A 23983-nucleotide genomic window follows, 5' to 3' on the forward strand; every position below is an offset into this window, starting at 1 on the left:
GTCTATAGGCAGTTCAAAAACAAGTTAGCAGAAGAGTAGAATCAATCTTGTCACCTAATTTCTTTTAAAAAAATTAAGCTACTTCCTAAAAGTGTGGTGTAAAATCCAAAGAAAATTTAATTTCTTCATGCACTTGATGACATTGAATTAAAAAAAATATTTTAACCCAGAAAAAATGAGTCATTGTATACTGTAAGGAGAGCCTTACTGCAAATTTTCTACAGTAAAAGTATTTCCAGAAATACACCAGAAATGACTTTCCCATAATAAAATGCACAATTATGTATCAGATAATCACTGAGTTTCAATACTTAGGCAAAATAAAAACAGCTACCATCAAGTTTCCTAAAAAATGGGGAAAAAAAAAAAACAAACTCCAAACAGTAAAAAGATGTTTTAACAGCTGTGGAGATGCCAGAAAGCAATGCTGGACACCAGGATTTCCAGAGCAACTCCCTTTCCAAAGTGATGTGCAGTCTGTGAATCAGACAGTGAGAGAAAACTGATCCTGTTCTATGGGTTTCTCCACCCAGGCTCCAAGTCCTGCCTTCAGGAATGCTTTAAACAAACGCTCTTTGGCAGTTTGATACTCAGTGGCTCCTTGCTTGGTTTCATGGTACAAGTTAGGCTTGAGAATCTTTGAGCGCAAGCTGGAGGAAAGCTGTGCAGATTGAAAAGACAAGAAGAGAGAAAATGATCTATTCAACCAAACAGCTTAAGAGTAACTGAATTATTAAAACAGCTATTATTAAACAAGGTAACGAAGTACTAAACCAAATGTACAGGCAAAGGCAGACGAGCTTAAAAAAAACCACGATTATGCTTCTCCTTCCAGCCATCGTAACTGTGTCTAGCCTCATCACACCTAACTGCATCTTCAGCTCTCTGAGCAAAGGGAAAAAGTGCGCCCGCCTGCAGAGCAGTACCACATCCAGAGAGGGGCACTCTGGACTTCACTTTTCAGTATTGCTGTGGTAGTTCGACCATAGCTAGCGCACCTTTTGCTTCTTTCAGATTATCAACATCCTTTAGCAGAGGAAGCCTAGACGCTGAAAAGGCATTAATGGATACTTTCTTGTGTCTTTTCTTCCTAAGACAGGACAGCCTGAAATCTAAGTAGGTTTGATTTCAGTGAAACTAGGATTGTATTTCCAAACAAATTAAAATGAGTTCAAAGGAGTTAGCACCCTTTGTTTTTACTTCACTATAACAAAAGATTATGAGACCCTTGCATGCATTTTGTACCAGGTATTATAAGAAAAAAATAATCTAAATAAATGTGTTGTTTTCCATTACTACATAGGCTGGTAGCTGACGGCGGTTTTAAGCTCAGTTTAAGACAGGCTCATGAAGTGGCTTCTAAATACAGAAAGTGGCACATCAATATACCATTTAGAAGTGAAAAATCTTGCACTTTAGTATATGTACCTTTGCATGAATACGCATCCAGCGGCTGTACAAAGCATGTTTACAAAGGCGAGATGCACGACCCATTTCATCTTTGCCAGTTGTAGCATTAATAACTTCAAGACAAGTGTCTCCTACTGTCCAGTTTACACTGAAGTTTGGTGCTTTCCCTGGTTGGCGTGCTTCTGCATTGCTAATACCTGAAAGAAGAGAGATACTTAATGACAACAATAAATACTGACTCTTGATGATTATACTTATTGGGTAGTAAGAATATACCAGATATACTAGAGCTACTGAAATAACATCGCTAGGCATTCTTACAAGTGATTCTTCTACTATGAGAACATTCTCCTGCAGATTTTTCACTGGATCATGGAGATACTGCCACACGTATTTCATTTTCATTGTGGCTAAAAATGGCCTTTCACTGCCATTCCTAGCTGGGCAAGTGTACATCACTGGAGCTGTGAGAAACCAGCTTCCTCAGTGGAGGAGGCTGTGCAGAGAGGTCTGTGACTCAGCTCCATGTGGACAGTGATATTAGCACCTTACTGCACTGTCCTGGTTTTGGGTGGGATAGAGTTAATTTTCTACACAATACCTGGCATGGTGCTGCATTTGGGATTCAGGATGAAGATAACATTGATAACACACCAATGCTGTCAGCTGTTGCTGAGCAGTGCTTACATAGAGTCAAGGTTTTGGAATTCACCCCTGAACAAATGCAGAATCCAGAAAGCTAACTGAGTGTTTTAAGCTGCTCCAGTGTCCAGTAGGCAGTTTTCCAGACAGAGTAGATAGGATGATCTTACTTCTGACCTTAATGACAGGATGTCTGATTCACATTTACACAAAGCAAGTAACAAATTCAAACACAATGACCAGGAATAGAGGGGCCCTGCCTTTAATTGTCTAAGTTAGGCAGAGTGAGCCCCAACATCCTGTGCAGAAAGCCAAAAACAACAGACAATTGAGTCTTTCAGCATAAATCTGGTTGCAATTCAGCTGCCTCCCCATTTTACATGCTCATTGCTACTTAATACACCCAGACATGGTGATCTGCAGGGCTCAAGTGATAAGGGAGACCTCAGATCATTTTGCTCAGATGTTAGGTTTTGCAACATCTGTCAAAGATGGCTTTCTGGAAGTCTAACCTAAGTGTGAAGAGAGGCTGGCGACCAGCCCAGGCTGCCAAAGGCAGGATTTATTCCCCCCACAGCAGCCCAGTGCTGCAGAAATGCACCATATATATTACCACTGTACTGTGCTTAAAGAGTATGACAGCCACTGCAATCCATACACTACCCACCTCCCAGACACATGTCATGTCCACTCCAGCACTCCCCCCCGTGCTCGCATGCAGCAGCCAGGGGCATCAGCACAGCAAGTGGTTTGGGCTGTGCACTACAGAAATGCTGTGCAGTGCGGTGCCTTTGATCCAGCAGACCTCACAGCCATTACAGGGGTGGCAAAACTTAGGATGTCTCATCACAGAACAAACACGTGTGTTTGTTTGTTTGATTTTTTCCTTTCTAATAAAGGTCCCATTTTTACTTTGACACAAGCCTACTCCAAATGTACTCTGAGATCTCAGTTTCTGCTAGGTTTTACACCTAATAAGATCTAGTAAATTTGTATGAATTCAATATAAGTATTGCAGCAAGATGCACTTCTTGCTGATATTTGAAATACAACCTAACAAACAAGTTAAACCAACCTAAGAGGCAGATGAACATAGGACTTGCTCACTTGGCCCTGGTCTTACAACACCCACTTGCGGGATGCAGAGATGAGCATGCGTAAAGCTACAAGGTCTTAGATCTTGAATGACATGGCAAAAATCGGTTTGTTTACTATAACCAATTCCTCATTTACTAAATAAACATTTTTAAATATCAATCATATTGAATTTCCAGATGTTGTCACATTTTTATGCTTGGCTTATGTCACCCTCATCGCTATGACTGATTACCTGTAAATCACAAGTAAATAATAATCAACAGTGTCACCATTCCACATTCTTTTAAAATATAAAATTTTAAAAATAAAATTGGAATGAAAAATTCCTAAAGAGTTATTCTCTGATTTCTTTTAGGAAAGATTGTCAAAACTTCTGCTGTCTTTCTGAGTGGCTGGCAATTAATTTATGCATCGTGTCCTGAAAACTGCAGATGATACCTTTAATGATGATTTGGATGAGGGAATTGAGTTCACCCTCAGCAAGTTTGCAGAGGACACCAAGCTGGGGGGAAGTGTCAATCTGCTGGAGGGTAGGAAGGCCCCACAGAGGGACGTGGACAGGATGGGGCGATGGGCAGAGGCCAAAGGGGTGAGGTTCAACGTGGCTAAGTGCTGGGTCCTGCACTTTGGCCACAACAACCCCATGCAGCGCTACAGGCTTGGGGCAGAGCGGCTCAAAAGCTGTGCAGAGGAAAAGGACTTGGGGGTGCTGATTGATGCTCACCTGAACATAAGCCAGCAATGTGATTAGGATGATGGTTGGACCAGATGATCTTGGAGTTGTTTTCCAACTTTAATGATTCTATGATTATGCACAACACAAATCATCCTGCACCATTTAAAGTCCAAATGCTGGATAGCAAACAAACCCTGCCACAGAGTGGCACCCAACAGGTCTGCACCTAAAGACCTATCAACTGTAGGTATACACAAGAGGAATCTCAACTCTGACTCTCCATAAACATATAAATTCAATTTTTTTTTGTGAAGCTTATGTGAAACATACCATTTACTTAATATAGCATACTTGTGAACTTGTTAATCTAAAAACTGTTTATCAAAACTACTGAGGCAAAAGGGCTAAAAAATTGCCACCTCATGACACATAGGTCAATCAGTCATATTTTTTATTTATCTTAAAAATATCCGTACCTTTGCTTGTTTCATATCCTACTGACCAAGTACAGTGATCTGATATGGTTCTAGTATTGCAAAAAGATGTCTTGCCCCTTTTCTTATTAGTATGAAAGAGCACTCTATTTAAGAAGAATAAAATAAGAAAAATCTGTTGCCTAATGTTTTTCCTCTAGTGAATGACTCCCTCCCCAGACCAATATATCTAGTCTGTGTACAACTCTTTCAGCAAATACTGGATATAAATTACACTTCTCTACCAGCTTACTCATGCTCTTTCCACACTCACACAGCAGAGGCTGTTCACTGAGGGAGTGGCTGGACACTGGAACCAGCTCTCCAAGGCAGCGGTCACAGCACTGAGCCTGCTGGATGGAGTTCGAGAAGTGCTTGGACAAAGCTTTCAGACATAGGGCCTGATTTCAAGGAAGTCTTGTGTGGAGCCAGGAGCTTGGACTTGATGATCCTTGCTCCTTCCAATTTTAGATGTTCTATTTAAGAAACATACTGCAAACTAACTTCAATGGTCATTAAATTTAATAATGGTACTGTAAGCAAGGGAAAGACTTCTAGATGAAGATATAAATACATTACATAAATACATAAATAAATTCTCTTATGTGTATAGGTACCAGCAATAGTAATCTTGAAGGTCTTTTTCTTAAAATGTGTATAGGTACCAGCAATGATAATCTTGAAGGTCTTTTCTAAACTAAATGGTTCTATGATTTTGAATATTAAGTTCTATCAAAAGATCAGGTCAATGATCAACAGTAATAAATAGAGCAAAGTGAATGCAAGAAATTATTACTGAAGGAATACAGAACAAAATAAAGTACCATATAAATAATTACTGCTACCTTACCTTGAGTATCATGTGCTGCTCTGGTTTTGCCAGCCCAAAAATGGAAGAGATGACCTATGCATGGAATATTTTCCGTGCAAGAAAAAACAAACTGCACTAAGACATTCTAGTCTGGAAAAGTTAGGACTTAGTGGGAATACCACAGTGGTATAGAGATCTGAGCACCAAGACAAAGGTGACATGGAACAACTGCTAGCTATATGGTACATGGTGTACCTGTATCATACAGAGCACTAAAGAACATTGAATTAAATTAGGAAAAAGTAAACGCTATTGCAAAAGTCTTTAAATACACTATGGCCCTCCTTACTAAAGAAGGTTGTGGAAACTAAGAAATTTACAGCAATTCATAAAACTGGAACAGGAATTCATGAATAATAAAAAAATAAAAAAAAAAATCTATTAAGGATTCTTAAACACAAAGACTAGCTCAGGAAGTCTCCAATTCACAGATTACTGATGCAATTCTCAGGAGGTATCTGCAGAGGTATACCATTTTCTTCTGTTTTATCACTGCATACCTGCCTGTGGGAGAAGAATACTGGGCTAGATTAACCTTACCTTAACATCTTAGTCTTACTTAAGACAGCTCTTATGCTGGTGACAAGATAATCAGTAGATGTGACACTGCTCCTGGATTTTTCATCCAGGAAATGAAACAGAGGAAATACCTGTCAACCATACCATAAGAACAGGTCAAAAAACACCAATAACTTAATTTCTGACAATGTTCTGCTTAAAGATGGGAAACTTTATGGAAACTAAAGCGTAAGAAACTATTAACTGACCAGACATCAAAACATGGAAAACTTTGGCTGAAATAATATAATCACAGCTAAGAAAAAATGGATTATCCAGAAAAAACAGGCACAAGGGCAGTGTTAATTGTTGACTTTAGTAGATATTGCTGACAGGAGAGCATGAAGGACGTCTGGGCATACCCTGCCATCTGCTTTAAAAACATTACCCTAGCAGGTGCCATTAGCCCAGGTCCCTGAAGCTGAGATATATGAGCACACGAGCTCCACAGACAGGAACCATAAACATGGACAACCTGATGAAATTATTTTCACACAAGTTGCCTCCAGTGAAAAGGAGCCTGCTTTTTATATGTGCAATAGACTTCCTTTTACATTTAATGATTTAATTTAAATTTTTTTACATTTTACATTTAATGACTTCTCTCAAGGATATTCAAGGACAGATTCTCTACATGGAGCATTTGCTTTGTTGCTCTACTCCTGTGCCAAGTTAACTTCTTCGTGTCTATCTCCAAAAAGTGGCTCCAAAAAGCCTTAGCAGATTAACCTGCAGACTGGTACCTTTTTTTATTGGCAGATTTAAACAATCACCCTCATTTGATTTGAATGAGGAATTGTTCCCTTTTCAGGTTATTCAGAAATTCACAAGATTTTAACCTGTCATCTCTCAACTGAACTGACTGGTTCTCAGTGAGAGCTCACATGCCCTCTGTGCTGTGGTGCTAAAGGCATCCTGAAAGGCTGGGTACTGCAACCAAGGTTTCCAAGAGCTGATACAGGGAAAGAACTTTCTACAAACATAAGGGTTTCCCACACCCCTAACTGCAAAACAGCTGCTCCGATACGCATGCTGTCACTTAACTTGCTGGGAAAGGGATGTATAAGTAGAAAGTCTCCTATGAAGAAAGAAAGAACATTCGATGAAAATACAATTTTCACCAATAGAGTAGAAAAAAATAGCTTAGTCCGGCTTCATCTTAATGCAATTGGCCCTGGAGACATAAAAGTTGTTTTATGAACAGCTTTTATAGCGTTTTCTCAGCTAAATAGGTGAGAAACAGTGGGGAAAGACAGAATACCGTAACTGAGCAACTATTTCTATTTCAGTTCATTTCTCTGTTAGAAATGAGAAACGATAGCACAATTGTGTGTGTGGTATAAGGGGGAACTCAGAACTGGGGAGAGCTGTTCCTGCGGCATGTACTGCAGATAAGAATACGGTGTCAAGTGAATCGAAGAGTCGACGTGTAGCTACACGTCTGTCCCAGCTGAATCCAACGGTGTGGATCAGAAAAGCAGCTTTCAAGACTAATCCATTTGAAGGAAATTCATCACGGTAATTCTCCTCCGTCCTTCATCTCAAACAACCTTTGTGTACATTTTGAGACATGCATTTTCATAAAAACTCAACAGCTGAGAACATTTCTGAACACTTTACTGATCAGTGATTTCTGGATGAACTGTTTAAACAGATGGTACTATTTCATGGCAAATAGATGGTAACAGTATTTCAGGAAGATGATTTTTAAGACGCCAAGGTGCTATTATATGTTGTGAAAAGAACAACAGAAGCTCCTCCCACCATGCTGTCTTGAAAAGTTTATAAAAATTCCCAGAAATCAGGCAGCAACAGTCCATACATCAGCTACTAACCCAATACAACAATCATATATTAGGTACTGTGAGTGTTGGTACTATTACTTATTTGCTACTATAAGGATGATTATGTCACAATACTTCAGTACATCCTGGTTCATGGAATCCTTATTAATTATCTTTCTTTAAAAATAATAATAAAAAAAAAGATGGTTGTTTGATATGCCTTCTTCCCCCCACACTCTCGATATTTATTTTTAGCATTCACGTTAAGCTTTAAACATGCTTTAAAATACTGATTTCCCCCCCCACTCCCACCCCCCCGGAAAATCAACAGGCATGCCAAAGCCAAGCTCTACAGAACAAAGCAATGCACACAATGATAGGTAATATAAGAGATTTCAGTTTTAAAGCTTTTACAACACTACTGTAACTAGCAGTTTTAGAAATTTTTAAGATACTTCAGAACTTTCTTTTTAAGTCATGGCTCAATTTATGTTATAACCTGTTAATTCAAATAGTGCCAGTCCTTTTGGCCCCTTGAGTCTAGGATCAGTGCAATGCTAAAGAACAACAATTAAAAATCTCAACAGCAGCTGCTAATTACTTGCTAGGGCTTACTGCATTGGTGCCTGTCAGCTAATACTTAATGTTATATTAAAAATATTTCCGAGGAAATGCCACCAGAATTTGAATACAGCATTTGTGCATTAACACAACGCACAATGTGAAAATACTGTGATAATTGAGACATGCAAACAATTTAGGTGCCATGCTAATAAAAGCTAATGCTGCATCCAACAGAATGATGACAAAAGAAAACACAACCAATAGCATCTGAGACATTCTTTCCATCCATTTTTAGCTGGTTACTGGTCCAGAGATTGTGAGCCAAACACATGTATTTTGTCATGCTGATAAATGATGCAGCGATTCAATAAATATCTGCAAGGGCAGGAGAAGTGACAGTGAGAGCTAACACACTATCCCATGGATGATAAGAGGTTTCACTAAACCTTCAACTTGCCTCGCATATTGCTAAGGTACACTCTAGACAGCAATTACATGAAACTGCATCCAGTTCATACCCCAGCTCTTTTTGGTACCCTTTAACTAATGAAAGGTTCTTGATAGATATTTCTGTCTAAATAACTATATTAGGCTTAGCCAGTATCTTCTGTGTTGTAACCAGAAAGCAATTTACTCACAGTACATAATTTGCAAGGTTTTGAGAACTGCAAAATCACATTGCTACTGGAACAGACTTAGTTACCGGTACAGCCTTCTCCATTAGATACTTGCCACTAAGTAAAGGTCTGTTGAGTGTATAAAGAGGTGGTAGATCTTCTATCTCTGCTATCCTCTGGTATACGGCTCTGGATAGATGATCCCCATGATATAAACTCCCCAAGATGATGCTAGAGAAGTAAATTGGCTCCACAAAGAGGCTAAGTAAGGCTCCTTGAATACCCAATACGTTCCACCTAAGAGGGAGGGAAAAACAAAACAAAACAAAACAAAAAAACAAAAAAACTTTCTTTTTAATGGAACAAGTAACATCTGCCAGACATAATAGCAGTTAATCACAATGGACCAGACGTTCAACCTTTCCTCTCTTGAGCAGAACATGGCTATGGTAACATAGCTGTGACACCTGCTGGAATTTCAGAGACTGGTTTATGGGATGCTCAGCAAAATCCTGAGCTAGGCAACCAAGAGGTCTACTGTCAGCATCCACTTCAGGAGCAGATTCCATAACCTCACTTCCCTTCTACTGTGCCTGGTGATACATTTTTCAGCCCCCTAATGTCAGAGATGGACGGGATCATTCAATCAGAGGAAGCCAAACTGTGAGATCCTTAATCAGAAACAGTAACTGATGCCTCCAAAATACGTGGCAGTGGGCAAACCATCATTCTGACAACACAGGGATTGTGTCTGTAAGACCTCAGTACCTCGTCACCTTCATAGAAAGTTTGTTCTTTACACCTTAACCAAACTGTCCACATCCTGCTGTCAGAAAGGTTTTTTGTAGTTGCCTGCAATATTCACGGGCAGGGGAAAATAATCTCCGGGTACTCTCTGCTTACTTTAGCTGCTTCACAGATTCCAACTGTAAATCCCTGTCTGTACCATTGTGACCCACAGTCAAACAGGTCCAGTAGAAGGAATCTAGCATGCATAGGAGCAAAATACTGAAGAGATTTTCTATCTGTGTTCACTTAATCAAGTTTTGGCTCTCAATCTATATGTGACAATCATATGAAACCCATATGGAACACCTTTTAAAATCTCAAAGTCTCCTGTAGAGTATTTCCACTAAACTCTTTTCTGAGGTATACTTGCAAACAATTTGTCACTATTAAAATAATGTATCTGAGTACAACTGCAACACCCAGACTGGGTACCCAAGCAGAAGGAAAATTTATTTTGGTGCTTGAATAAAAATAAAAATAAAAAATAACACAATGGAAGCTGTTGTGCTCATATGAAATTGCTGTCCTTACTTATATGAGATGCAAGGATCCCCTAAGAAATGAGGGAGCTCTGATTGTGTTAAAGGTGTTTCTTGCACCTTGTGCTGGGATGGCATGGCTATATATCATCAGTTCAGGCTAGAAATTGTATAGTACAACTGCTTCACTACTGTGAAAAACTGAACTATATGCTTTGGCTACAAGTCTTGCAAAATTGTGAAGAAAGGGTAAAGCAAAAATTGCAGTCCAAGGAAACAATTTATTTTCATATCTTTACTGAGGGTAAAAATTGAGGCAGTATGGATTAGCTTACTCACCTGTCATTAAAAAAGCTAGCCCTAATGTAGGAGTAAAAACACTCCACTAACAAAAAGTAAGGTATCTGTTACATTATATAATGGCCTATTTTGTATGACAGTGAAAATGCAATGAACAGCCAAACATAAGGTTAAAGGTATCAAGTGAAAATTATTGCCTCCCTGTACCAAGATGACTTTCTAAGGACTTTGCCTTGACTAGAATTTTGTAAGCACAGAGGTATGTTAATTGCCAAATAGATCACAGAAGTGTTTTCTTGTTATTTGCAGTATTACCTACATGCAGGATAGAGAAGGATATGGACTACTACAGACAGATAATATTATGGAAGAAGCATTTGGAAAGAATCCAAGAGTAATCATAGCAAATTGGGTTCTTACAATTGTATCTGAAACTTACAGACACAAATTAAGCTTCCTTAGCTTAGGCACATTACATCTTATTATTCTTCAATAGTACTTGAGTGATGGATGGAAATTTTTAAAAAAGCCAGAGTATTCCTCTGGCAAGCCGTGGATCCCTAAATAAAACTTTTGCCAGACCCCTTTTTTCCTTGTTTCTATCTTCATTACTTCTAGAGCTTGTGTTTTGCTGCTTCTTCCCCACCTCCCACACTTGGTGACCTTCGCTGGCAAAGAAAGTTAAAGGTGAAGTTTGTCTTTTAATTGAAATGAGGAGTTTAGACAATTGAACATACTTCTGCAAGGTGGAACACACGAACCTGTATTACAGTTAATTCCTATTCTGTAATAACTGCACGTGCCTACTGGTTTTGCTGGGGTGAGCTGTATCACTGCGAGCAACGGATTCAGAGCAGCTGTAAATACAAGGTTTGTAGAAACCATTCATACACACAAAGCCTCAACCTCATAAAATTGATCAGGCAGGGTTGGATAGTGATTAGGATTATAAAATTGCCTTTAAATTTCAAGTGTTACAATAAAAGATATAATTATCCACAGAAATAAATAACCGTTTCAGAAACTGACAGTGAGTCAGAGATAAACATGAAACCCAAATGAAGTCCTGTTGATTGTAACTGAGGCAAAAAGGATTATGCAGAGACTTTCTTGCTTTTTCCTATTCATACTGTACTTCTTTCTGGCTAACACTAATTTCTCACTCCCATTAGCACATACAGCAAAAACAACCTCTACAGATACAAACTGAGAAGTAGCTATAACAATAATATGCATCAATTTTCAAAAAGACACAAGCCTTTTGAAACCTGAAATGGTAAAACTGTCTCTTCCTGCCAATTTACAAGCATGACATGTCAGAATGTTTGTCAACAAAAGCTGTCAATTTAGCACTAGAATTTACTGAAACTTATTTTGAAGTTAATGGGCCAAATCTGTATAGGTTCATTACAAACCATAAGATGCAGAGCTGAGAGTGAAAAGGCAGGTCATGATGCAGAGCTGAGAGTGAAAGGCAGGTCATGCCTGACAAACCTGATCTCCTTCTATGACAAAGTGACGCGCTGGGTTGACGAGGGAAAGGCTGTGGATGTGGTCTACCTTGACTTCAGCAAGGCTTTTGACACCGTCTCCCACAGCATTCTCCTCAAGAAACTGGCTGCTCTTGGCTTGGACTGGCGCACGCTTCGTTGGGTTAGAAACTGGCTGGATAGCCGGGCCCAAAGAGTCGTGGTGAATGGAGCCAAGTCCAGTTGGAGGCCAGTCACTAGTGGCGTCCCCCAGGGCTCGGTGCTGGGGCCGGTCCTCTTTAATATCTTCATCGATGATCTGGATGAGGGCATCGAGTGCACCCTCAGTAAGTTCGCAGATGACACCAAGTTAGGTGCATGTGTTGATCTGCTCGAGGGTAGGAAAGCTCTGCAGGAGGATCTGGATAGGCTGCACCGATGGGCTGAGGTCAACTGCATGAAGTTCAACAAGGCCAAGTGCCGGGTCCTGCACCTGGGGCGCAATAACCCCAAGCAGAGCTACAGGCTGGGAGAGGAATGGTTGGAGAGCTGCCAGGCAGAGAAGGACCTGGGAGTGTAGGTGGATAGTCGGCTGAATATGAGCCAGCAGTGTGCTCAGGTGGCCAAGAAGGCCAACGGCATCCTGGCTTGTATCAGGAACAGCGTGACCAGCAGGGCTAGGGAGGTGATCGTCCCCCTGTACTCAGCTCTGGTGAGGCCGCACCTCGAGTACTGTGTTCAGTTTTGGGCCCCTCGCTACAAGAAGGACATCGAGGTGCTTGAGCGGGTGCAGAGAAGGGCGACGAAGCTGGTGAGGGGCCTGGAGAACAAGTCCTACGAGGAGCGGCTGAGGGAGCTGGGCTTGTTCAGCCTGGAGAAGAGGAGGCTCAGGGGCGACCTTATTGCACTCTACAGATACCTTAAAGGAGGCTGTAGCGAGGTGGGGGTTGGTCTGTTCTCCCACGTGCCTGGTGACAGGACGAGGGGGAATGGGCTTAAGTTGAGCCAGGGGAGTTTTAGGTTAGATGTTAGGAAGAACTTCTTCACTGAAAGGGTTGTGAGGCACTGGAACAGGCTGCCCAGGGAAGTGGTGGAGTCACCACCCCTGGAAGTCTTCAAAAGACGTTTAGATGTAGAGCTTAGGGAAATGGTTTAGTGGGGACTGTTAGCGTTAGGTCAGAGGTTGGACTCGATGATCTTGAGGTCTCTTCCAACCTAGAAAATTCTGTGATTCTGTGAAAAATTTATCAAAGAAAATGTTAATAAATTCAGGATAGAATCATAGAATGGTTTGGGTTGGAAGGGACCTTAAACCCCATCCAGTTCCAACCTCCCTGCCATTTGAGCCAGGTGGCTCAAAGCCCCATCCAGCCTGGCCTTGGGCACTTCCAGGTACGGGACATCCACAGCTTCTCTAGGAAGCCTGTTCCAGTGCCTCACCACCCTCAGAGTGAAGAATTTCTTCCAGATAGCTGACCTAAACCTATCCTCTTCTGGTTTACAGCCATTACTTCTTGTCCTATCACTACACTCCCTGACAAAAAGTCCCTCTCCAGCTTTCCTGTATTGCCTTTTCCACCAAGCCAGCGAAACACCTAACAAAATGTTTGTTTTTTTCTTCATGTATATATAAATTAGTATGAGAAAAGGGTGAAGTAACCAATACCACGTAAATCTAGTTTGCAAATCCAAACCTTCCAATGCTCACATTGTTTTTATAACACAGAAACAAACCTTTCTGCTGCAATGCATGCTGCAGCAGAGTGGACGCAGACCCTGGCCATGGCACAGTGCTCGGGTAGGAACATTTGATGGCTCTAGAATGTGATAATGGAAGAAATATCTCCAGTATATTCTTGGAGTATAAAATACTCCATAAGTATTTTCTTGTATAAAAAACATTGTTTTCTAGTATTTGTTTTGCATTAAAAAATTCAGTGATCTGAAAAATTTCAGGTTTCAGAATCAAAAATGACAGCAATTAGAAAATGCTGCTGAGTTGTCCCCTTGGGAGCATAGCTCAGGCTACTTTGTGTCCCCACTTTGCTTTACAGCTTAGAATCCCCCAGGCACATTTAGGAAAAATAAGACCAAAAGACCAAATGTTTGCTGTCACCAAGATTTTGTCATGTCTTCTACCTCATCTAAGAAGTAACACTGAACACAAGCATTCACAGAAATGCTGTTTCCAACTGCAACATCTCACCATCTTTACAGACTAGACCCCAACAACAGCTCTGTAGATCCAAACATTTCCAATCCAAGTCTCAGTCTCCTACAGTAGCTCCTACACAACAGCAAACAACTGCCGGTTCCCACAAACGCAGGTGGATTCACATCCTGCCTCATCTGCACTGAAGTATCCATAAATACATATGCAACTTTTGGTCAATGAAGTTGCAAATGAATAGTGGTCAGCTCCTGACTACTTACTCTCTGGGTAGTGTGCTCACCTGAGAGCTACAACCAGGGTTTTTTTAGCTGAGCATCACCTTGGGGGAAACATGATTTTACAAAATTATCATACTCATTGGTTTTCCTGTTCTATATTCACCATTTAGATGCTATTAGATGCTTAGATGCTGCAGAATGAATGGGAAGAGATGATATTAACTAATCTAAACATGACCTCCTTTCTGCCGTGTTCAAATCTGATTTCTCTTTGCTTTCCTAAGAGATTAACTGAATCTCCACGATCACTGCCTCCTTTTCAAAGCAGACACAGGAAGCAACATCGTCACGTGAAGCAGTCAGTCTTTTACCTCAAGTGGCTCAGTCAGTGCCCCACACTGACACAAGTCACTAAGCACAAGTCTATGATCTGTTACAGCAGCACTTCTCACAAACTTCTTCTTACTTATCTTGAGGTCAGACTTTCAATTACAGACAAGAGGATTTGTTTTCCCTTGTAGCTGAACCTAGGCTGTCAAATGCACAGCTCTGATTTGTCCCAGCTTTCCCAGTGTTGCATGGATCTGGGGCATACTGGTGAGCCTGGACCAAGACTCAAGTCACTGGTTTGAGTGGTTACGTGATGCTGGGTAGTGATTTCCTGCTACTTTACCCAAGGTTTTTCACCTAGGCATCACACAGCCGTCATGTATCAAAATTAAGGCATTCTAATCTGTCACTTGGACTAAGAAGTGTTCAGAATAAATGTTCTTCCTATTGCTGTTCAGAAATCACACCAGCTCTGTCATGGAGCTTTCCATTAGAAAATGACTCTCAAATTTGAAAAAAGCTCAATGGGCACAAACAGAACACACATACAGCCTTTAGTGAGCACACATAGGATTTTAAGTTCTTTTTGTGCAACCTCATCAGTCCAAGAAATCTGGATGGTGGGGTCAAGAAGGAAAAGCCATCAGGGAAATAAACAGTAAGACAGTTATAAACTTCCATTTGGATATCCCACTCTAAATACTGCAAAACAAGGTCAGTACATAGGCACATGACGTTATTTCACACCAAAGATTATCAGAAGTAACATTCTTTATAGCAGAACAGCACCAATAATTTCTCCTTAATACAACAGGACCACTTTTTAATTAAATCACTTCTCAAATTCTAGAGGCTTCCTAGCTAGGAAACAGGGTGAGAAAACATTTCGTTCTGCTTAGCAAGACAGCAAACCTCAACTGAAATGTTTTGTGAGAAATTAAGTAACTATTCAAAGCTGAACAACTTGAAATGAATGTGGGGGGAAAAACATACCAAACAGAGAATGACAAAAATATGCATAATAAAGCACCATGGATATAATAAAGCCTAGGATACGTTTAAAGCAAATGCATATATATTAATGTCCCAAAAAAAGGGTATTGTCATAGAATAACACCACCGTGAAACATCACCATGAACTAACACTAGGACAATCCTGTTCTAATGCTTCTGATCCAAGTGGAATTACATTCAATTTTACCTATGCAGGTCTTTTGCTATTTCTGATTTTTCTCCTGGTGACATCAGTGCCAGTTAGAGTCTGGCACCCCTCATTTCCTTCCTACCTAAAGCACAGCTCTCATACCTCTTGACTTTTCCTCTTTTTTTCCCCGTCTCTTCCAGCACAAGCAGAAGGAGGTCATTTAGGGGTGCTGAGTATCTGCCTCCAACTAAGCTGGAGAAGAAGAGGTGAGCTGAGCTGTCTGGAGGGAAGCAGAAGACCCGTGTTGTTCCACAGCCAAAGCCTGTTTCACACGTCCTATCTCAGCCTGTGGCACAATCCAAACCTTGGCTTAGCATAGCCAAGTCTGCCAATGTACAATCAGCACCTGAAGTCAGCCCAAGGAGTTCCATCCACTCTTGCATTAGAGCTCACCTGTTACTAATGGTGAGCTTGGCCCATCACTGTAATGAGCAGCTGTAACTGCAGACCTTCTACTTTTTAGCATTTTTTTTTTTCCATAAAAAGAGAAGTTTAACAGAAGTTCTACAAGTTTCTTGGGTGTTCCTACCAGGCTCAGGAGGGTGCTAGGCAGCACACTGCAACAAAGCACTTAGAGGCTGAAAGTCACAGCTTGGGTTATACATATAATCCACACAGATATGGCTGTTCAGGTACAAAGAGTTTTTCTGCTCTGGATTGCACGTGCAATCCTGCACACTTTATTCACCCATGTGTTTTCCATGCTGGGACTGTGAACCTTTTGGAAAGCTCAGTGCAAGTGCACAGGACAAGGGCATTCTGGAGCACTGACTGTTGGAAACTACATAGCAATGCATTCTTTCAGATTTAAATGGACAAAACATGGTCATAATGTCAGGGAAATGTTTAAAAAAAAAAAAAAAAAGAAAAAAAGAAAAAAAAAAAAAAAGAAAAGAAAAAAAGAATATGAAAATTTGGGCCTCCTTACCCGTCATACAGTCTTTGTTCTGTGTCAAGGGGTTCTATTTGCTTCCTTCACTGGCACAAACAAAATTATTCCCATTAGCCCCAAGGAGAGGTGACAGCTAGCTACGCAAGCGAGAGATGGATTCTGTTCTGCATCACACAAAATCAACAAAATAGTCAAATGTGTTCTAGCTCAATAACTGTCTTCAAGTTTTATTTTCACTAACAGCAACGATGATGTGATAAAAGAAGTCAAATGAATGCAGCATGAATACCACATTGGATGGCTAGGAGAAGTTATTGACATGAAGCTGGGAAATCTATTTGATGAACTATTGAAAATATTATTTTAAAACTTCAATGTCATTTTTTTAAAATTGCCTTTCAACAACCCAACATAGTGGCTTCTGAGTGGCCCTATCTATTTGTGTTAGAAGGATTTAAACTAAAGTGCCTTCCTTCAGTAAAGATGCTGATTACTTGAGACAAGACTAGAGGAAAAAAGCAATCACCTAACATTCATCCTGTATGTTTTGATTTGGTGTACACAGTTCACAATTACATTTCCACTTACTTTCTTTGTTAAAATAGACTTAATAAATTCTGAATCAGACTAAGTGTGACTTGACAGACCAGCACAGTTTTTTTTTTAATTAAAAAATAATTAAAATATCAGGTGAAAAACTTGGCATTTCTCATCTATTTCACAAGAACAAAGAGGCTGCAATCAGACAGGCTCATTTCAAATAATACTACAATCTTCCAGCAACTCTTCCAGACCTCTGGTACTTTTTAAAGGTTACTGCTGCTAAACTGGGGCTGTGGTGGGGGGTGTCATCTGTCTGTCCACAGTTTTTAAAAATCTTTATCTTTGTCTGTCAATAATGACAACAAAGAGTAAGAATATATCAGATAAAGTATAAATAAAAGTACTAGTACTGGAACCAAAATATTTATTTACAGTAAAAATATTAAAACTAACATTAAAATAATTTTGAAGCTAGAAATTAAAAATGACTATCAATGGACATGTTTTTAACTAGAATACTTTTTCCCTGCATAAAATAACAAAAATCTAAATTTATCCATGGAACACATCTGTTCCATTGATATACAAGGACATATATAATCAGAGGAAATTAATCAGCTACAGCTAATAGATTTATTGCACTCTCACTGTGTTGCCAATGCCATACTACATTAGAAAAAAAAAAAGAAGGTATTCCTCTGATATTTTCCAGTAAAAATTACAAAACAAGGCTGTCATGACTTAACTTGCTAAAATGATACTGTTTTCACCTCGCCTCTGAAGCCAGCAGAAGGTCTGACACCAACTGCAGGTGAAGAATCAGAGCTTCATCACTGGAGTTGCAGCCATGCTACATCTAAGCAAGGAAACCAAGCAATAACCTGCACATTCACTGCAGCTGTCATGCAACCCTCCTTTCTTATTCCACTGAAAAAACAATTATTTAGTATCTCACCTTGCTATCTTGTCACTGCATGACATAGTAAGTAGCCTTTCTCCTTGCAATACTCCATCCCACGTCTGGATAGTGGTCGTAGAGCGCACAGGGATTGTTCCTTCCCCAGATTCTATTTTTGTTCGTAGCTGTCCTCTTGCCTTGCGGTTTGGATGTCTGTCCCCTTGATCTAAATGACAAAAACTGCTTACAATCAACTGAAAAATATTCTCAAAATATTTCACAGATAGCATTACAATAAGAAGAGTCTATTAAAGCCTACATAGCTGCTGGCTTACACGACAATTTCTATCACTCCTTGCAATGTAGCTACATAACCATATCACTAGTATGTGCTCAAATAATCCTTTAAACTCCAATACTAGAATACTACTGCTATCATACCCTCTTGTGCTGCTTCATGTGGTGAGAAAATCCTAGCATCTCCACAAGGAGACGTGCTGATATAGAGATGAAACTGCACATTTTCCTTCAGTTTAAACCCGCCTTGCTCCGATTTGATAAAAATGGATTTTTGCTGATCATCTTTATTGCTGAAACAGAGAACAAAAATATAGTCAAAAACAAAATTAACGTAAAAAATAACATAAGCTGGTCAGTCTCAACAGGCATTGTCTCAACACACGATGTCTGGAAATTTTATATTATAACTCTAACAAGTTATTACAAATTTAAAAATGAAAAAAGAATGGAGACAAGAAATAGAGAGCCTTTTACATTCCCCAGTGAGCTTTCAGGGACTTATCAGAAAACAAAGCAACATCACACATTGGACCACTTGAGATTATTTTGATTTAGATTTTTGTTTACAGATTACAAAATGATTCCCTATAATTTTGTCTGTGCTTTCCTCTCAAGATTGACACCTAACTGAATACATGTTTTGTTCAATTTAAACTTCAGGGCAAAGAGCTTCAGTTCTCAGTTAAACATTCTAATGCAACAAGTGTTACTTTACACACTTCATTTCAGCAGGGCATGTCAGGACAAATGTTTCAGATTCAAATAATTAGAAGACATTTTCTTAAAGCTTCACAGCTCCATGTGGTCAGCTTATCTTCCCATAAGCTTACCTTAGATAAAGCTCAAGTTGTGTATATAGAAATTTAAGCAGGCACCGTCGAGATATAATTTCCGCGTGGCAATCATTTAATGCAAGACCCCGATCACTCATGTATTCACCATTGATGCATTTTGTTCCTGTAGAAACACTTATTACCAGAGCATCTTTCACATCTGTACCTGACAAAACAAAATTTTAGAATGAAGATACAATTAAAATCACAAGCAACTTAGAGATCGTCCTGCAGAATTCAAACAAGGCCCTTTTGTTTCTTTTCAAGAAATATTTTTTCTTCTGATTTTTTCATTAAACCAAAAGCTTCACTCAGACTTATCTTTCCTCTACCAGTATGGTCTATGGTTCTTGTGAGTTCTTCATTTTGGAGCTCAGATGAGTTAGAAATTGAAAACCTGCAGGGAAAAATTGCTGCTTCAGGAAGAGTTATTACAGCCTGATCCCCAAAGATGATGCTTTTTTCTGAGCCCAGGCAGCCAGTTGGCTTAGAGCACGGCAACCTTTTGTCCATATATGCAGATATTAACAGCATATTTAGAAATTTGCATTATTAAAAGGCACTGATTTATTAAAAAAAAAAAAGAATAGAAGGGTATTAAACCATCAACATGATAAGTAAAACTAGATAATGAAGTTCAAATAGTTAAACCATTTTGAAGCTTATCAGCAGTACAGGACATCTAGAGACATAGTTCTTGGTGTTAAATAATTCTGCACAATTGAATTAAAAATATTTTGCATGTTTTCTATACAAAAAAAAACTACCTTTGTCATTAAAATAGTCAACTCCATGAAGAATTTTGAATGACAGGTCAAAATGTTACATCCCTGTACCAAAACAAAGCAAAAAACACCAGATATGGAAAGCAGCTGGCCCTGCTAAATGCCTTCTGCTGTCTTCATCCAACAGAATATTTACTGCAGTATGGACAAGCGGGAAGAAACATATTCAACATGGCCCAGGAACTCGAAGTTTAGGGTCCATCCACAATACAGGATTATCTCCTGGAGGTGCCAATGCGAGGGAGCCTTGGCTGCCAGTGCGTAGTTAGCTGTGATGTGCATCCCGGCCCGAAGTGGTGCAGATTCATGGGGAGCTGTGTGTGGGCGTGGGAAAGAGCAAAGGCTAACTAACAAAGTGTAAAACCTTAAAGATTTGTAAAGCAAGCATAATTTCTTATATACCATGCCAAAACCAAGAATGCCATCTGTGTGACCAATGTGGTGAAATTTATCTTAGATTTACTTTCAAAAAGTTCAATGTTTCATTTTAAAAGGTTCATGCATTTTGTAGACTATGAATTATCTCAGAAGTCTCAACTACGCAGAAGACAGGAGCTCCAGAAACAGATGCATTTGCAGATCTAATTTTCCTTTAATCATCTTTAGCCAAAATTTAATTGCTATATTTAATGAACCTTGAAGATTAAACAGTAAAAATATATTTCAATACTGATTGACCGAAGAAATAATATAGTTTATTAGAATGCAAACAAAGCCCTGGGATTTAGACAGCTAAAACAGTTTTTTTTTTTTTTTTCTTTACCTGTTGTCATGACAATTCCAGCAAGGACTTTTCTACGTGCATGTGGAGATGTGAAATTTTCTGTCAAATCACTGAATTTATCTACTACCAAGCGTGCAACAGCATCTGCTAAAACCTGTTGGATCACACAGAAATGCACATTAGAAAATTCAACAACTACAAAAAGCCACAATAGCATTAGGTTATAAAGATTTGCACTTTTAAATGATTTGACATAAACAGATTAGAAGTGTTTATATTGTTTGCTTTAAAACCGGACAAAGATTTTGATGCATCTGCACTATGCCAAGGAGGTGGCTAGGTCCAATTTTTCCGGCACACTGAACACTCAGAGCTCACTGTATGTGGAAATAGAGTTCTGTGTGCTCCATAACAGGGTCACAAAGCTCTGTGTTAAGCATCAAAATACCTTACGCTCATGATCACTATGAACTTTTGAGGCTTTGGAGAACAACTGAACAGGGAGATGAGTCAGTATTTTCATGCTCAAACCTCAAAACATCTCCTTTCAGCATCCTCAGTGTTGGACCTGACAGAAAGATTGCAGTGCAAAAGCAGCCTCTTCAAAGCAACACAGAAACCTTTTATAACAATCAAATTAATTAACTAGTTACTGCATAAGTAAGAATGAATTTGTTTTCAAAAGATGTTTTTTTTTTTTTTTTTTTTTAATAAGACATACAAATTTAAGAGAGTAAGACATCACTGTATAACCTACCTGTCTGAAAATTAAGAAGGCTTAACTCTTTCATCTTAAGGAAAACTTGGACAATAGCCACAGCGCTGTAACTTGCCAGTTGTGCTGACAAGCAACATCGTTCAGGCTCTGCGGGGACTAAATTCATATTAACGACAACTTCAAGATACCATTCCTGCTCGTGCTGAACTCTGATGATGGTTCAGTTCAACACTGCAGCCAATCTCACCTGCTGATTTTAAGGCAGTTGGAACTACAATAACTAGAGATGAATCAAACTCAAATTCCTCAATCTTCACCAAAAAAGAAACTGAAAACCAGGGCAATCTATGCAACATTACTCGAGTAAAAACCACCGTGTAAATATCTGTTGTTGGTACTGTTTTCCGCATGTACTACACGAAGTCCAGTGCCCCCGTGATACACCCAGCAGCATAGTTGATTACTTCAAAAGGAAAGGCTGAGAAAGGCAAGTTACATGTTAAACAGAAGCAGCTGCAATGGAGGAAAACCCTTTTTGGCACAGTTTTTAGACAAATTAAGAGTGTCCATATGAAGAGGCCATTTAACGGTGATGGCTCTTTCAGACACCATCACACCCCCAAGCATGCACTGACCGTAACAGGACTTCAGGCTCACACACCCACGGGAAAACCCAGGTTTAAACATCTCTACATGCAGATTCCTGCAGCCTGGCATTAAATCCCTTCCTTGCAGTGCCAGGCATAGAAGACTGGGTGCGGTTGTCTGCATGCTGCCAGCTGGCTGTAGTCAAGATGCTACCCCTGGCCCACAGGTGGACGCTTCAGAAGCGCACAGGTCCTGCACTAGGTCGGCCAGTGCTGCACCAATGCCTTAGATACCTGAGAGTGTCTTGTACAACACTAAACACGTGCATAAGCAATTAAATCCAGCCCAAGAGTACATTTGGGGCTGAGATGCTTCTGTTTACAAACTAACCACAGGACCTTTCTGTACAAGAAGAAAATCACCACACCTCCAGGGACAGCCCAAGGAAAATCTGCAGTGCTGACAAATCTTGAGCATAATCTGTTCCAAAACCAGACTGCCGCAGTCAAAAGAAAAGTAAAAAGAAAAGGCTTGAAGACTGCCAGCCTGATTCACCACTGCTTTCTTAGCAGTGCTCATGAGAGCTGACAGACTAGAAATAGAGGAATTCTCAATGTTGACTTTCTTCTGGGAAAGCTTTTGCAGCCAATGAAGCAATAACTACAGCTCATGTGTCATGATTTTGGAGCTTGATGTCTTTTTCCAGAATCTGACCGGGACATACAGCAACTAGCAGTCAGTGGTGACTGAGGTCACATTTGCACCAAGCTTCAGCCCATGTTTTGCACATGACTTGTAGAATCAGAAGACTCTCAACATTGTAAATACAAATTTTCTCAATGCATTTGAATGGACTACAATTCAGGAACTCTTATCAACAGATTTACATTTTTTTTCAGAAGCTCAGCTTTGTTCAGAGGCTACCATCACGCCTGTAGAGGCACCAGTTCTCAAGCTTCTCTCTAGCTTGTAGCCACCCATTGCAGCACTCCAGTCATGGGAGTGGTCCCACCACATTTCAGTGAGATTCAGATGCATGGGTTTAGAGCTGCAGTTAAAAGCAGGTGCAGTCCTTGAGAACCACACTGGGGTAAATTCTTCCTGCCTCCCTGTGCTTATTTCAGCGCCTGGTTTTCAGGGCACCAGCACGAAGGCTCAGTGCTGGTCCCATCATGGGGCTGGTGGTTGCTGCAGCACAGTGGAGGGGATGGGAAGCAGAGCACCACAACACCGTGCACCATTGCTACCCCTACTATAGCTCGTATCTGGGCAAAACCAAGTACAGACAGGTGCTACAGCAGAGATAAAAAAACATCAGTCCCGCATGGGGGGAAACATTTTCCTTTCTCCTTTAAATGAAGGCTAAGGGAGCCTTGATGAAGTTGGTCTCTGGATGTCAAGATACTTATTTGTAGACTGAGGGATAGAGAAGATTCTTTAAAGTTCTGAAGAAGCTTGTATTAGGCAATCGTAGCTTTACATACACTTACTAGATGCCGTACATGCTTATTATTATTATACTTGGTGAATACTCTAAAATAGTCTCACAGAAAGAGTAAGAATTACAACAACTGAAGGTAACAGCTGTAGGTAACATATGAGCTTTCTAGGGTTAACCCTACAATTTTCTCAACTTCACAATAAGATTTGTGTGCTACTAGTCTCCTGAATTAAAAAAAAAAAAAAAAAAAAAGAAACTTCTTCCTCACCGACCCTTTTTTATGGCTTCTGAAATTAACATGGATATATTCTGAATCCAGTTTTATAAAAAGGAGAAAAGTGAAGGAAGGACAGAGAGAGGAGAAGGGAGAAGAAAGGGCCAAACAGTGGCCTCTCTATTGCAGTGAGATTACTAAAGGTTACAAGGGAGACAGGCAACATACACCTATGGTGGAGGATGTCTCAGAAATAAAGTCAGGCAAGGGCCTGGGAAGCCGTGGAGGAAGCCTAGCCAAGAGCAAGGGCTCTGCACCAAGGAGGCCATCACGGCAAGCTCAGTCCACTGAGACCACCTCCAAAAACAAAGAGGCAAAGTTCAGTGCTCAGC

The 23983-nt window shown here is 40.0% G+C and overlaps 1 protein-coding gene across 1 annotated transcript in view; it reads right to left on the reverse strand.

Annotated features, from left to right (window-relative positions):
• Positions 1-357: 357 nt before the first annotated feature.
• The window catches only part of ADARB1 (adenosine deaminase RNA specific B1), a 62195-nt gene continuing 38569 nt past the window's right edge, over positions 358-23983 (reverse strand). Inside the window, exons 5-11 of the mRNA XM_032190280.1 lie at positions 20670-20784; positions 19119-19287; positions 18430-18578; positions 18046-18214; positions 8809-8990; positions 1429-1607; positions 358-661 (exon numbers count right to left, since the gene is read on the reverse strand). Of these exons, the coding sequence (XP_032046171.1) occupies positions 485-661; positions 1429-1607; positions 8809-8990; positions 18046-18214; positions 18430-18578; positions 19119-19287; positions 20670-20784 (1140 nt within the window). The 3' untranslated portion in view covers positions 358-484. The remainder of the gene's footprint in view (positions 662-1428; positions 1608-8808; positions 8991-18045; positions 18215-18429; positions 18579-19118; positions 19288-20669; positions 20785-23983) is intronic.

Source organism: Aythya fuligula, chromosome 6, assembly GCF_009819795.1.
Source record: "Aythya fuligula isolate bAytFul2 chromosome 6, bAytFul2.pri, whole genome shotgun sequence".
Lineage (NCBI taxonomy): Eukaryota > Metazoa > Chordata > Aves > Anseriformes > Anatidae > Aythya > Aythya fuligula.